Source organism: Myxocyprinus asiaticus, chromosome 8 (genome assembly GCF_019703515.2).
Source record: "Myxocyprinus asiaticus isolate MX2 ecotype Aquarium Trade chromosome 8, UBuf_Myxa_2, whole genome shotgun sequence".
NCBI classification, from domain to species: domain Eukaryota; kingdom Metazoa; phylum Chordata; class Actinopteri; order Cypriniformes; family Catostomidae; genus Myxocyprinus; species Myxocyprinus asiaticus.
This window is the reverse complement of record NC_059351.1, coordinates 26279422-26295875: the sequence shown is the minus strand read 5'-3', so window position 1 is coordinate 26295875 and position 16454 is coordinate 26279422. Positions and strand designations below refer to the sequence as shown.

General features: G+C 39.7%; 1 protein-coding gene across 1 annotated transcript; it reads right to left on the bottom strand.

Moving 5' to 3' along the window:
• Positions 1-894: 894 nt before the first annotated feature.
• LOC127444952 (protein sprouty homolog 2-like) lies at positions 895-6803 on the bottom strand. Its single transcript, XM_051704635.1, has 2 exons — positions 6306-6803; positions 895-3459 (listed from the first exon to the last, which is right to left on the bottom strand). The coding sequence occupies exon 2, from the start codon at positions 3406-3408 to the stop codon at positions 2488-2490; it is 921 nt and encodes a 306-aa protein (XP_051560595.1). The 5' UTR covers positions 3409-3459; positions 6306-6803; the 3' UTR covers positions 895-2487.
• Between the last annotated feature and the right edge of the window lie 9651 nt (positions 6804-16454).

The following is a 16454-nucleotide window of genomic DNA, read 5'->3' as shown; positions in this document are numbered from 1 at the left end:
TACATTAACCACATACTTTTAGGACAACAATGCTAAATGCAAATAAAACAGAATTAACCATATAATTGTGCATAGGTAGGACATCAAAATGAGCTATTAACTTTCAGGACATAACTATGTAGGACGCCCAATCAAACTCTACAGTATTTCTGTGCAAAATAATCTTTCAGATGTGGCAGATGCCTACATAGACAGGTTGTGTAACATGCCCTCTCTTCAGAAATTGCAATATAAAAAAAAATCAATGTTGATTATAGGACTTTTTTGTTGGGTCGCCATTTGATGCCCAATGTAAACTTTGGGTTTTGAAGCAAAACCAGTTGAGAACACTGGTTTAGAAGTATATTTACTTTGATTTTGCCATTGTTGAAATGATGCTGTGATAACTCAAATTGAGTTATTGGTCCTACTTAATAACGTTTCCCTTTCTGAAGAGGGAAAGCACTTTTACACTATCACAAGCACACACAAATGGCCCTTGCGGAGTGTGGAGGGCACAAAAACTTTCTCAAAAGCCGAACTGATAAAGCATATCTCTTTAATATTCCCACAGGGCAGTTTCCATAACACAAGCTAGCGAATACTGGAGAGAGAGCATAGCAAACAATGGCTTGCAAATAGAAACAATCTCTGATCCTCCAGATGTCAACTAGTGGTTCACATACTTCAATGATTAAACCAGTGCCAGATGTTTCCCATGGAAGTAAGTGCAGCTAGTATCTGCTGCTGGCAGGAGAGGCTGGAAGTTACCCCTGCAGGTCTGGCTCCAGATCAGGGATTCTTTGTGAGGGAACGGAGGTGGATCTTGATCTCAGATCAGTTTGTTTGGGTAGTTTTATCAGACAAAATGGTGAATAACTATTTTGAGTTCCATATAATGTTGTTAATAAGTAATTATAACTTGGAGCTTTTTATTTCATTGCATGTTCTTTGTGATATGACAATTTCAATGTGACTATTACATAACTGAAGATCTGAAGACATGTAGTCCCCTGGTTGCTAAAAGGAAACCAATACAAATGTGTAGTTTTCAAAGACAGATTCTATGTGCCTATCTCAGCGTTGTGATGCTGGATGGCAGTGACAGAAACATTAACATTATTGACAGCATTCCCCAACTTTCCAATCAATATCCAGTTTTGAAACTTTTCCAGTTGTAATTACTGGATAAGGATTTTTTAAAATAATTGTCAAGTTATTGCACCCACAAATAGCGAATAACGAAAAAAACCTTTTAGTATGTATAGACACATCTATGACTTTAAAATTCCCTGATATTCCCAAGTTTTAGATTGGTGTGCATTTATAGTCTCCTTTATTAAACTTCTCTTTTGAAAAGTCTCCTTGTGCATGGAGATAACATTGACAGAAAATCTCAATTTTGAGCAGTGTGTTCTTGAAGTCACCTAATTTGCCATCATACACTATCACTTTCAAAGGCTTATTTACAGATGACCTCGAAACCGAAGCATAGCTCGGTTTGAACATCATCGTGTCATCATAAACCCAAAGTGAAATGCTACACTGACAGAAGATCCATCGGGTAAACAAAGGGGACTGAAAAAAATACGCTAGACTTTCTAAAACGGGTCTTTGCGCTCAAACGCTAAAAACAAGTTCAACAGTGGGACAGAAAGAACACAGCAAATGCACTGTTTAATTTCAAAACGTTAATATATTTTCTATTTTATAGCGAACATATGCATCAGATTTGACAACCGTCACCCTTTTTTTTGCAGCAACAGCAGAAGTTTTTGTCTCAAAGTTGGGGTGATGTCTATAAAGATGCTTCTCAAAATAAATATTACTTTATAAAATAATAAAACTTCAAATAAATATTTTTACACTAAACATTATTTTTGAAATTAGAAAATAAAGTTTTTCTTAGGGTCACTGTACAATTTACAAGTATAGCTGTAGGAATAATTCATGTAAGGTTTCTCTTCTATAAGGCAAAATATCAAAAAAGTGATTGACGTACATTCAAAACGAATGTACAACACTATACAAGTTTTATATATGCATCATATATATGGATCTCTCAAGGTGCCTCTGGTTTGGCACAATGCTTTCACAGTTGAAATATATGTACAAAAATAAAATCTCTCAGAAACAGAGCTCATTTGCTAATTTACATATTTTGCAGATACTATTCACGAACAGTTAGTTAGAGTCTGTCACCTTTATCAGACATATTACTGAATGCCAATAGGGCTAACTTTCTGGAATTCAGTTTAAAATGAAAAGAACGGGAAAGTTGTTGTGACACATTTCCCCTTCTTAAAGTGTGAAAGAAAGAGTTTAAGAGAAAAGCAAAACAAACAAACAAACAAACCACTTCAAACCAGTTTTTGCCAATCCAATGTCCCCTCTTCGTCTACAGTGCCAAAACTACAACAATTTGCGAATATTTCCACCGCCCTAGGTGCGTCGGGATCATCCAGATAAGGTTATCTACGCAGTGCTACTCTGTGAATCAAGTTTCCTTTATATGTCAACTCCTTTGTTCTTGCAGTGACAGCCTGGTCGATTGGTGCAGTCGTAGCATGTCTGACACAGCGCCACACAACCCTTTGCTGGAAGGTAGCAAAGGAGGCAGGGCAAGAACAGTGCCAGGACACTTATGGCCGACCAGCGCAAACAACAATGCGACTGGCTGCAAGAGAAAGGTTTGTCTGCGCACACATCCTCGTCGTCACTCGAGCAGTGGTAGAAAAGGCCCTTGACGCAACAAACGCAGGTGACGTAGTCCATCGTTGTCGTTGCGGAGCAAAGGCACCTGCGACCACACATCCAACAAGAAGGCAAAGTCCGAGGGTAGGAACACCTTTCGCACTTGCAGCGACTGCAGTCAGTGCACCGATCTGAGTGTTTCTTATCGTCTTCCTTCACTCCGGGCACGGCAAGGGGCTTGAGGTTGTCTTGTTTCAGGTCTGAACCTTTAGGTTGCACCCTCACAATCCGATCACCTGTCCCACCTGTATTCGCCAAAAGTCTTTGCTTCGACGAGGTGCTGCCCGTACTGGCCCTCGCGCTGCTGCGCGAACCATCGCTGGTGGCACTGGTGGATCTGCTTATGGTGCTCCTCGGCAACTGAGGGGGTTGTTGAGGAGTATGAGAAACTCGTTGTGCCCTCGGGGAGCTTCTGTGCTCTGAGAGCTCATTGGAGGTGGTGGATGTCGGGCTAGAAGGTTTCGAGTCCATTTTTTGCTGGGAGGCCAGCGGCCGAGGTGCCACTGTTGGGCCCTCCGTGTACTCATTGCTGCTTCGGATGGTTCTGATCTGGTCCAGGGAGAGCACCTGACCATCCCAAGGCTCCGGGTCCCCAGCCTGGGGTCTGCCAGTGTCACGCAAAGCTCGCAGCAACCCGGGGGAGCCGCTGCTGCCATTTTGAGCTCTCGTCTCCATCTTTACTCTGAAGTGAGAACCCTCCAGCTGGCATTGAACACATCTGAAGTCCTGTGGGGAAGGCAGACAGTTAAATAAGAGTGTACAGGGAAGTAAAATCCCACAAACTAACCATATGTAAATCATACAAGCAAGGCAAAAAGAAAATGCAGTTGGCAAGCTCCTTCATGCAAATCTCCCCACTACTCCCCACCTCTGCAGCCCTGGAAGGCTGATCATCAATGGGGCAGGCCTACACCACCTGCAGCTATCAAGTTTACAAGGAACATCAAGTAGAGACCAACCTTTCCAACCAAATTTTTGCACAGAAATATCTACCATCTTACTATACAATCATACTGCTCATTAATTAAAGGGTAATATCTGCCTTCTACACAAGCATCTTCCATGCCCATCTGCAACAAGTGAGAGCTTTTGAGACTATTCCAAAATGCATTCCTCTCTTTGCCCTATAATTGACAACCCTTCTCTTAACTTACTTGTGCATTCATACAAAGATCTTAAGGAGTCTGTCCTTCCATTGACACATTTGGTTTGCTGGCTTGGGATTGTAAGACACTATTATTTATAAAGCTGATGGAATTATTTGTATTTGCCTTTCAGTTGTATAGCCTATTTATTCTGTGTTTAATGTTAATATACTACTTTATTAGTTTTAACCAGTTTTGTGTTGCCAATTTTAAAATAACAAACAGAATTTTCATTGTTCATTCCTTGTAGAGCACATCGGAACTAGTATAGCCACATATACTGCAGTATACCATAAAGCCTTACTAAACAATAAAATATATTTTATAATATAGATAAAAGTATTCAAAAGCAAGCACAACCTAATTTTTCTTAATGAAACCAAATATTATTTTAGCCCTAAGGAACCAAAGTCATATCCCATTATATTTGAAAGCCATGTAAACAACTGGAAGTAGTATTAAAAAAATTAGCATAACCGAAAGTTAGCAGGTAATAATGACATAGGCTTTTGACGTGGATAATATCGTCAGAAGCTTCAGCTCAATATTAAGTTTGACATTTGCCTTTATACATTCTTAAAAGTCATAGAACTCATCACACTAAGTTTCTAAAAATAAAATCGGGAAGTTCTTATTTTCGAATTGCCAAGGTAAATATCTCGCCGCTCGTGTGCACAAGCGATAAATCGTGATGTGCACAAATGCATCACGATAGATAGATAGATAGATAGAGCACTTTATCCCCAAGGGAAATTCCTGTGATACAGCAGCAATTCACATAAATGACTAAAAACACACAATGAGGTAGGTAAGAAGACAGAACACAGAACTACAATACACTGGTGGCCAAAAGTTTGGAATAATGTACAGATTTTGCTCTTATGGAAAGAAATTGGTACTTTTATTCACCACAGTGGCATTCAACTGATCACAATGTATAGTCAGGACATTAATAACATGTAAAATTACTATTACAATTTGACTTTTTTTTTTATCAGAACTTCTTAAACTACTTCAAAGAGTTCTCATCCAAAAATCCTCCACGTGCGACAATGACAGCTTTGCAGATCCTTGGCATTCTAGCTGTCGGTTTGTCCAGATACTCAGGTGACATTTCACTCCCGCTTCCAGTAGCACTTGCCATAGATGTGGCTGTCTTGTCGGGCACTTCTCACGCACCCACAAAATCTCAAAGGGGTTAAGGTTCATAACACTCTTTTCCAATTATCTGTTGTCCAATGTCTGTGTTTCTTTGCCCACTCTAACCTTTTCTATTTGATTTTCTGTTTCAAAAGTGGCTTTTTCTTTGCAATTCTTCCCATAAGGCCTGCACCCGAGTCTACTCTATACTGTTGTACATGAAACTGGTGTTGAGCGGGTAGAATTCAATGAAGCTGTCAGCTGAGGACATGTGAGGCATCTATTTCTTAAACTAGAGACTCTGATGTACTTATCCTCTTGTTTAGTTGTACATCTGGCCTTCCACATATCTTTCTGTCCTTGTTAGAGCCAGTTGTCCTTTGTCTTTGAAAACTGTAGTGTACATCTTTGTATGAAATCTTCAGTTTTTTGGGAATTTCAAGTATTGTATAGCCTTCATTCCAAAATTACTTTTTTTCAAATAGTGATGGTGCTTTTTTTACATCAGTAAAGTCCTGACTATACTTTGTGATCAGTTGAATGCCACTTTGGTGAATTAAAGTACCAATTACCTTCGAAAAAGGAAAATCTGTACATTATTCCAAACTTTTGGCCGCCAGTGTATGTATGTGTATATATAACCTGTAACGGTCCATATTGCAGCGGAGTTGAAGGAGCCTCCGACTGAAAAAACAAAACAAAACAAAACAAAACAAAAAAAAACATGAAACCATACACCTCAGCCAGGACCCTCAGCACCAGCTGAGTTGAATCTAAATAACACTACCCAAATTACCATATCAATGCACAGTCTCTCTTTCCATAGAGAGGCCCATCAGCAAAATCTCAGTTAAACATCTGTTTATCTCCTCACTTCTACTTAAACTCCTTATCTGGTTTATCAGCATGTATACTAACTTTATAACACGTTTACTTAGTTTTAGGTTGCATAGGCTACAGTACAAAACCATTTTTTTATTTTATTTTATTTTTATTTTTTTTTGTAAATGGCAAACCCAGACAAAGTTTATAGTAATGTAAAATAATAATAATAAAATAAAAAATACATAACTGTAGCTGACGTTTTTCACTGTCTTAAAGTACGTAGGCTACAGATCCCTATGGCAAATATTTGTTCAGCTGCGAGAATGGCGCAGAGCATGAGGACTGAAAAGCCACGAAGAACCCGTTAATATTAATGGGCGTGCAAATGCGCGATACGCAATAAAATTAAGTAAAAAGCGCCGCAACAATTCACTGCGCAAATAGTTAATACAGGTCACTTACCGTGATCTCACCACCTCAACCCCCTATTTGTGTTGTGAAGAGTATATCCTACTAGTAGGAATTTCTCTTTGGTTAGTCCTCAGTTCATTGGGAGATTCATTCACAAAAATCCCGATGATCGCAAACGCTCGCGAGTCCCCGTAGTAGCGTGTTTTTTCTCCGCTTAACTCGCGCGAAACAACAACGGCGGAAATGTATTCCAAGTAGAACGTAATGTAAAGCACCACCAACGGTTTAACTTTGGCAACATTAACCGCTTATTTTGCCAAAAAAAAAAAAAAAAAGTTCCAGAATCCAACAAAATCAGCCGAGTTCATAAAAAAGGCTGAATAGTTTCTCATGAAGAAATGTTGCGCAAGTTGAATGTTTGGCTGCACGGCACACACTGTAGAGCTTTCAAGTTTTTCCTGCTCTTGTTTTTTTCTTCTTTCCGGAGAGGAGGTCGGGTTATGCTGTAAATGGCGTCATGTGGAAGTGAAGGGGGTGAACAGAGTAGCTGTTGTCCCAGAGGATATATCGTATCCGGTCCCAGCTCATTGGCTCTGCAAGACTCATTGGCTCTGCAAGACTCAACATTCTCTCATTGGCTCTGCAAGACTCATTGGCTCTGCAAGACTCAACATTCTCTCTCTCTCTCTCTCTCTCTCTCTCTCTCTCTCTCTCTCTCTCTCTCTCTCTCTGTGCGTGTGTGTGAAAGAGAGAGATAGAGAGAGAGAGAACACAAGCATCGGGAAGTTCGAATCGTTTCAATCGGACACTTGTCAATGAACATGATTCCAAGAACCCTTTTACGGATTCTTTTAACTTATCCCTGGAAAGTGTTCCTATGTCGTCATGGCGTTTAGCTATAGTTCAATTGCTGTTAATTCCTAGATTTTCTATCAGGTTAGGCTATATAGATTTCGTCAAACGTTTTTGTTCTGACAATGTTGTTAAAAGCAATTATATTGTTCCCAGAATTAGGCCTATTATTAACTTTAATTAATTTAAATTATTATATCAATATTTCCCGATCATACTATCAATATTGTTCCCATACTTTCTCACAGTACCCAGCTTTACTCCCCTAAAAACATACGAATCGGTTCGACCGAATAATTAAAAAAGAGAATCGGTTCAAAAAACGATTCGCGCGCGAATTTGTCAACAGTGGCTGTGTCTCGTCTGGAAGGATGCGTCCTCCGGAGGTCGCATTTGTCGGCCCCATACGTCATCAAGGCTGTCTCGTTTCATTTTTTTGTCTTTCTTTTTCTTATTTTTTATCTGTTGTCAATGCCTTTTATGTATATGCACTTACATTTATACAATTGTTAACCTTTTTTGCATTCCCAATAAAAATAATAATAAAAATAATAATAAATAAAAATGAAACGAGACCATCTCGATGACGTATGGGGCCGACAAATGCGACCTCCGGAGGACGCAGCCTTCCAAACGAGACACAGCATCTTTCAAAAGGCTCAACATTAGTGATGGGCATTCCGGCTCTTTTCAGTGAGCCGGCTCGTTCGGCTCAGCTCACCAAAAAGAACCGGCTCTTTTGGCTCTCAAACGGCTCTTTACATTTTTTTATTTTTTTTAAAATTTTTTTCAAGTCAAACAGTTTGCGATAGTTTGACTATGATTGGAGTTAAAACAATTCTAATTAAATTATTAAATGAAATCATACTCTACCTTAACCACAATGTATTTAAAAATGCATTGGTTTGCATTTGCATTTAATGTATAACTTTTTAATGTATATAAACAAAGTGCATATAAATCTAAACATTCAAAACGAATACAATCTGAACAGCATAATAGAATATTGCACCATATCAAAGAAAAATAAATAATAATTTGCAAAACTGCAGCATCCCACAAATTGAAATAAATGTAAAAAAGAAGGATGCTATTACACATGTGCATTTAAAGTATAACTTTTTTTAATGTATATAAACAAAGTGCATATAAATGTAACAATTCAAAACGAATACAATCTGAACAACATAATAAGTTGGCTCCGCCCTCACTCACGCATTTTTGGTTCATTGGTTGACACTGCGTGTCTGATTGACAGGAACAACTGGTGAGGCTGTTAGTCTGAGCAGACAGTCAGAGCGCTTGAGCATTTAGGCCTATATTATTTTATTTCTTTTTTCGTTCGTTGAATTCGTTAATTCTATTCATTTAAATATTTTGATTAATCATATCTTAATTATATATATATATATATATATATATATATATATATATATATATATATATATATATATATATTATAAATAGATTCGGCTCTTCTGATATGCGAGCCGGCTCTTAGAGCCGACTCGTTCGCGAACGACCCATTACTACTCAACATTTACACAGGACAGGAGAGCTCATCGGTTGCTTAACCGCTGCTATATTATTGAGCACACTTATGTTTATGACTTGTTTTTAGGACTTTTTAACGATCCGGCTGTAATTATGGAGCTTACTTTGTCTTGAGTTTTAAATTTTTATCTTTTATAAATGTTAGTCTCTCCCTTTCTGCTTTTGGTGCAGCTGTTCAGATTTGTGTCTAAGATTTTAAGCTTGTTTTCTTAGCATTAAATACAAATTCAAAGTGCAAATGCATATCCTAATTTGAGACTGACTGCTCAAAATCGAATTCTTACAATTCTAGAAACACGGCAATATAATAATAATAATTATTATAATTTATTATTATTATTATTATTATTATTATTATTATTATTATTATTAACAATTATAGTAATAATACAAAAAGTTTTGCTCAATTAAAAAAAAAAAAAAAAAAAAAAAAAAAAAAAAATGAAAACAGTGTGTATTACTGCCCTCTGGTGGCCTGTAAACAAAGAGCATCTGGCCTGCTTGAAAATCGCTATTACTTGTATTTTTATTCCTTTAAATATAAGCGGAAATCAAATTTTAACCAGACATGCAAGGCAAGTTAATACCTTACCAACAACAGCAACAACACAGATATTAAACAGAAAGCTGTATCCATACTGCACTCTAAAAGGCATGTTAGGCTAATTCTAAGATAAGTGTTATTCTGAGGCCAAATTAAAATAAACATACACTGCCCTTCAAAAATTTGGGGTCACTTGACTGAAATGATTCTCATGATCTTAAAAACCTTTTGATTTGAAGGCATATGCTTAAATATTTTAAATTAGTTTTGTAGACAAAAATATAATTGTGCCAACATATTAATTTATTTAATTACAAAACTACAATTGTGTGTATATATATATATATATATATATATATATATATATATATATATATATATATATAAAGTTTTTGAAATGGATGACTTATTATTATTAATGACTTAAATATTAATGAATAATTAAGAAAAGCAGCTAATTAGTGCCCAGTATTGATGGGAACTCCTTCAAAACTGTTTAAAAAGCATCCCAGGGTGATACCTCAAGAAGCTGGTTGAGAAAATGTCAAAAGTACATTTCTGAAAATTCTATGCAAAGGATGGCTACTTTGAATATGCTTAATTATTACATAGTTTTTATTTATTTTGGATTTTTTTTTTTTTTTTTTTTTTAGAAACAACACAATTCCTATATTTCCATTTCTGTTCTTCCATAGTTTTGATGACTTTACTATTATCCATAAATGTGAAAAATAGTAATAATAAAGAATGAGTAAGTGACCCTAAACTTTTGACCGGTAGTGTAAATATTGATAAGTTAGATGCATGTCCATATACAATAATAAAAATATTATAAACATTTATTTGCTAACAAAAAATTAACAAATAGCCTATACAAAATAAAAAAAAGATCCATATCTGTTAGATCTGCCATTAAATCCGATTTAAGAGTGATACCAGATGAAAGACCCACAAATTTACTTAGCATGGAAATAGCTTCCATACAAAGGCACTTTATAATGTATGGACTATTGTGGGCTAATAGGAAGTACTCCCACAGGAGAGTGTAAGCTTCTTGGAGTGCCCCCCTTGACACATTGTCTGTCTGTCTCTCTAGCAACTTTTCTTTTCAAAGGCTGCAAGGCAATAACAGGCAAGGCTACTTCTGTGTTATCAGAAGGAGGGGGTGGACAAATGTAATTTGAGGTGGCCTCACAGCGAGTCAGAGAGGAAACGAGCAGAGAGTGAGCAAGTTCCCAAACCCACGAGACTCCACCATCTCCAGCTGAGTGGCCTCTATTGTTCGGGGCCTCATTTTCACCAGCCAAAGGTGAAAAGGTAACTGACAAGGGGCTTTGTGCTTGGTCATGGGGACTCCCATTGCCACAGAATGCCCAGATTCACTTGGTCACACATTGTCAATGGGTGAGTCCACCAGGAAATGGGAGAAGGGGGTTGGAGGAGAATCCATGGAGAGGTCTGTTAGAATAAGAGACACATAATAAATCCCATGAAAACTATTGATAAATCTGGGTCATCTTCAAAAATATAAAATAAAGTTCTATTTTGAATAGAGAGCATTGCATTGCATATATTATGCATTGTGACATTATTTATGTGACAATTTATCACATTTAAACTCCACTCTGCCAATTTTTAGAAGCCTACTGTAATGCAAAAAATATTATAATATATTACTTAAATTGTAAAGTATATTTGTAAAGTACAACATTTAGTATACATCATAGTAGTATTTGTTGAATTTAAGTTATGCTGATTTATAAAATACTTGGTGTGCAGACAGGATGTTCCCTGTCTGTCACTCACTCGACGTTGTGTCGATGTAGTGACACTAGGGGTTTGATCTTGAGAGCCCCAATCACCTTTGCTTAAAATAGAAAAGGCCAATGAGAATTGGCGAGTGGAATTTGCATGCTACTCTCCGCCCCGGATATATGGGTATAAAAGGAGATGGTGTGCACCACTCATTCAAATTTTTTCTTCGGACCCGAATGCATGTATTGTGTTTGCACTATCACCTACGCTTATGCTGATGGATTTATGGCGCATATCAGCGGTCACCCTCGCAAGGTCGAGTGTTGTGCTTCCCCTGGGCACTTCGGCGGCTGAGTCTACAGGTGCAGGTATATATCTCAAAGAGTATCTTCTACTAAAAGAGCTTGCACAAACGATTGGCATCTTTTTAAAGATGGCCTTTCGCCTTTGTGCTACTAGATGTGGCCGTTATCTTTCCCCTCCAGATAGCCATGAAATCTGTCTCGAGTGCTTGGGGTGCCAGCACGCTGAGGCAGCTTTCGTGGAGCGGTTATGTTCTCATTGCGAGGACATGCCCATGAGAACGTTGCGGTCACGGCTCACTTCCTTATTCGTGAAGCAAGGAGCCACCGCGGCTGCTTCCCAACCCGCTCCATCCTGGGTTGAAACTCAGGCGGCCGGGTCGGTGAGTGCTGCGGCGATCTGGATGTGGATGTGGGAGCGTCAGCCCCCGTGGACCTCCCATCCCCCAGCACGCTCGTTCTACCCAGAAGAGATGTTGAGCGATGGAGGCGGTCTACCTCAGGGCGGATTTAATGTCTCACTCGCAGCTCATGACGAGGATGAGTTATCGGCCACAGCATCGGAGGGTGGGCTTCTGCTGTCGGAAGTGGACGAATCTTCTGAGCTCCCGCTCACGGGCGGTAGAGCTCAGGATGAGGTGGACGCTGAGATGGCAGCCGTGCTTGCCCGGGCAGCTGCGAACATCGGCTAAAGTGGAACCCTCCACCTTGCCCTGAGTGTTCGCGGCTGGATGATTGGTTTCTGGCCCCGGTGCCTTTCTTCCCGGAAGTGCACAAGGAGCTAACGAAGTCATGGAAGGCACCTTTTTTCTGCCTGTACATGCTTCGTGGGCTTGTCCATCCTAACTACCCTCGACGGCGGTGCATCTAAGGGTTACGTTGAGCTTCCCCAGGTAGAGTGTGCCGAAGCGGTGCATTTATGCCCACAGGGCGCAGCCACCTGGAGGGACCGACCAAGGATCCCTTCCAAGGCCTGTAAGTTCTCTTCCTTGTTGAAGGCTTACGAGGCCGCGGGTCAGTCCGCCTCTGCCCTGCACGCCATGGCCATCCTGCAGGTCCACCAGGCCAAGGTGTTGGAAGGTTTGCATGAAGGTAGAACTGACCCAGGGCTTGTGCAGGAACTGCGTACCGTGACCAACCTCACCCTACGGGCGATGAAGGTCACGGTGCATGCCCTGGGCCAAATGATGTCCACTCTGGTGGTCCAAGAGCGGCACCTGTGGCTCAACATTGTGGAGATGCATGATGCAGAGAAGGTTCGCTTTCTTGATGCGGCCATCTCCCAAGGGGGGCTTTTTGACAACACAGTCGAGGACTTTGCCCATCAGTTCTCGACGGTGAGGAAGCAGACCGAGGCAATCAAACACATCCTGCCACGGCGCGACTCGGCCGCCTTCGGGCATTAGGACCCGTAGCCGAGCCCTTGTTTTATTGTACCCGAGAGAGGGGGAGGGTCGCGCCCAATCTTGGACCTGTGTGCCTTGAATGGGGCCTTACACAGGCTTCTGTTCAGGATGTTGATGCAGAAGTGCATCCTGGTGTCAGTATGATGTCAGGACTGGTTCGTAGCCATCGACCTGAAAGACGCGTGCTTCCACATATCGAACCAGGAGACCGCTTCAGCACTGGCTACAGATTCAAGTCCCGAGGTGGGCAGGGAGGATGGGCAGCAAGTCCTGTTCCTTGCGCCGTACTGGTCCAACCAGACTTGGCTCTCAGATCTGATGCTCCTGGCAGTAGCCCCTCCCTGGCACATTCCCCTAAGGCAGGACCTTCTCACTCAGGGGCAGGGCACACTCCAGCACCCACGGCCAGACCTCTGATACCTCTACGTCTGGCTCCTGGATGGGTCGCGGAAGACCTAGCAGATCTTCTGCCAATGGTGGGAAATACGATCACTCAGGCCAGAGCCCCTCCACGAGGCGGTTGTATGCCTTGAAGTGGTGTCTCTTCGTGAATTGGTGTTCTCCCTGAGGGGAAGACCCACAGAGGTGCACGGTCGGGTTTGTGCTGTCTTTCCTACAGGAAGGGCTGGGCTGTCTCCCCCAACCCTGAAGGTGTATGTGGCTGCTATGGCAACGTATCACGATTCACTGGATAAGAGACCCTCATGACAGCATGACCTGGTCACCAGGTTCCTCGAAGGCGTGAGGAGCTTGAGTCCTCCTAGACCGAGCCTGATTCCCTCTTGGGATCACTCTGTGGTCCTACCTGCCATGTATCGAGACTTGTTAGTGTTTAATGTTTTGTTATGTTAAGATTAAGAAGAATTTTTTTTATGTTGTAGTTTTGGGGGTTCCCATCATGGTGAAGAGTGCAGTTTGAGACAGCACTGAGAAAAACAAAACTGTTGGCTTAACAACCATAACATATAGAAATAAATAGCTTCTACTAAGCAACATACTCATTTATAAATTTTTTTGCTTTACTTAATTTTCATTCATGTTTAAAACACAAAATATAAATTTTAATGTGAACTTAGAGAGTTACATAAAATAAATGAATAATTGTGAGTTCCTTGAACTTCTTTAACTTACAAATCCATGAAATTAAGATTTTAAGTACTACTAACTCAAACAATCATGTGATACATTTGTGTATATCTAACAAAGGTTTTCTAGTTGTGTTGACATAAAATGACCATAAGTTGAATTTAATGCTACCTATATATTTTAAGTAAATCCAACACAACATTTTGTTCAGTGTGGGTCGTGGACCAATACATTTGGAGTATTCTGCATATTGCTTTATCCATTGAGCAACTGCTGTGCTAACCAGAGCATAGTGACCAATAGCATTTCACTAAAAGAGTTTCATTTGAGTTATTCTGACATGTTCAAATTTGTTGGGTTTACTTGATTCAGTTACATTCCTTCTACTTGAAGTATTTAAATTGAAATTACATGGTAATTTTAATTTAAGAAACTCTTTTCAAATATGTGGAACTACTGTCTACTGAAACATGTTCAGCCAGAGTTCTTTTTTTAAATTTTTTTTATTTTTTTAGTGCATTGTGCTTTTGATAATTATGATAAACCTAATTATGCAATACCAATCTCCACTACAGAGTTGTTTAAATGTACTTTAGCAACTCTTAGTTGCTATTTCCACTGGCATGCTTCATGTTGCTCGAAACAAAACCACAAACCACAAAGTGTCAATCTGTGCTCCAAAACACATGTAAGTCACAGTTGGTAGGGCCTTCAAATATTTGACATTTGAAATGTTGGAGTGGATGTTGTATAAGTACAATTATGTGTTTGTAAGGAAGAGAAACCGTATATCTGTTTTCTTATGTGTTGAAGGGAACCACAAGCATCAAGAGTGGGTGTTAGCAAGAAAAAAGAAAGAAAAAAGGGAAGAACTAGCGTGAGGATGAACATACGAGCATGGAGCCAAGTAATAATGACCCCTGGTGAGCTCTAGGCATCGGAAGGAAACTCGGAGCGCCCTGTAATTAGAAGTTTTATAATGTGCACCAAATTCTTTGATAATGCAACAAGGGGACTGTGAAGGGGGTAAAGGGGGCCATTTCAAAACCACAGTAGTTGATTCTGAAGCCAGTTAGCCCAATTAAAGCAGGCTATGCACAATCATTATGCCCAGTCGGACAGACCTGTGAGGAAGTTTAGGCCTCATATATAAAAAAAGTCTCTTGGAGCCCGAAGGCAAACTTCATGGGTTTTGCCTGGCATCATTTAGCAGTTCTAGCATTCTGCCTGACTGAAAGTAATGAAATCTTTGCCCTTGATTTGCCTGTGAATGGCATCAGCAATATTTCAGCCTTTTTTGCTTTGATAAAAGGGTCACCTCTTCGCTAAGTTGCTGAATGCCTCATTTGGAAGGATAATTAGGAAAGACAATGGATTTGACAGCAAACTGGGTTTAATAACCACATCAAGTCTACTAGAAAAGTCTATAATGGTTTATAATCTTGCATTTAGATACTGTCATTTCAGGGCAGGGCAATGGTAAGCATCACTATTACGATTGCTCATATTTACGGGTTTAGAAAGTTCCTAATCCTAAGTATGAGCAATAGTAATAATGATGCTTTGGTTAGCAAACACCACTAATAAACCTTAATAAATTATATTAAGGGAAATGCAGACCAGAAATGCAAGAAAATATAGGAGAAAATAGATTTTGCCGAGTCTTTAATAAACATAGTTGAGACATCGAGATGCTTTTGTGGCCGGAGTCCTGGCCACATTAAATACAGGGTATGTATTGGTAGTTTCCCTACCTACAGGCCTTCCAACCAAATGAAAGAAACAGGCAGAGATGTGCACAAACAATCCTCTTTATTCACACTTCCTTGTTTTAAATATATTTAAAGGTATATTCATATAAAAAACACAATATACTTCCAAAAGAAAAATACACAAATTAAAATTACAATAATATTTGAATCAAACAAAAGAAATCCTAATACCATCCAGTGGCCACCTGTAATAGAGTATGTAGGACAATCAATATCAGTGCCCCCTGGGGTAACTCTACATTAAAAGAAAGAAACAAAAACACAAAACCAAATCAATTCAATTCAAACAATAACCCCAAAAATCACACACTCCATACCAAATCTGTGAAACAAACAAAATCAAAGTAAAATAAACACAACACAATCAATACAACAAACACAAAATAAAATAAAGTAAACCCTCCCAGCAGATAATAGTCCTTCTTGGTAATGAGTGACAACAGATAGTCAAAGATGGTAATGGCCACTCACAATACTCGCGGTTGACCACAACAGGCAAAGATACCAAAAATAAATAAAGAAAATACAAATACCAAGCCTAAAATAACACTCACAACACCCAACTAACTCAACACGCACACACCACAATCACACATGCACACAAACACGAACAAACACCCACGCACACAAACACAGCTAAAACCCGCCACTGTTAGATATCTGCGGCGTCTCTCAGACACACATGATCCAACGCACTCGGGGGAAGCCCGGCAACGTAGTATGGAGATCCCCACCCTCTCCGCGGCACAGCACCACAGTACACAGTGGCATACTGCCACACAGCAGCAAAACAGCAGTGAACAGATTTCTATAAAAATAATTACTCAATTTATCATTAAACCACACATTCACTATATCTAAAATTACATATTTAGGTGGCAGACAACTTACAAAATACCATATAAAACCTACCTGCAGCATACTTGATT

Excerpts from the sequence above, each read along its gene's own strand:
- LOC127444952 (XM_051704635.1), bottom strand. The coding sequence starts at position 3,408 with ATGGAGACGAGAGCTCAAAATGGCAGCAGCGGCTCCCCCGGGTTGCTG.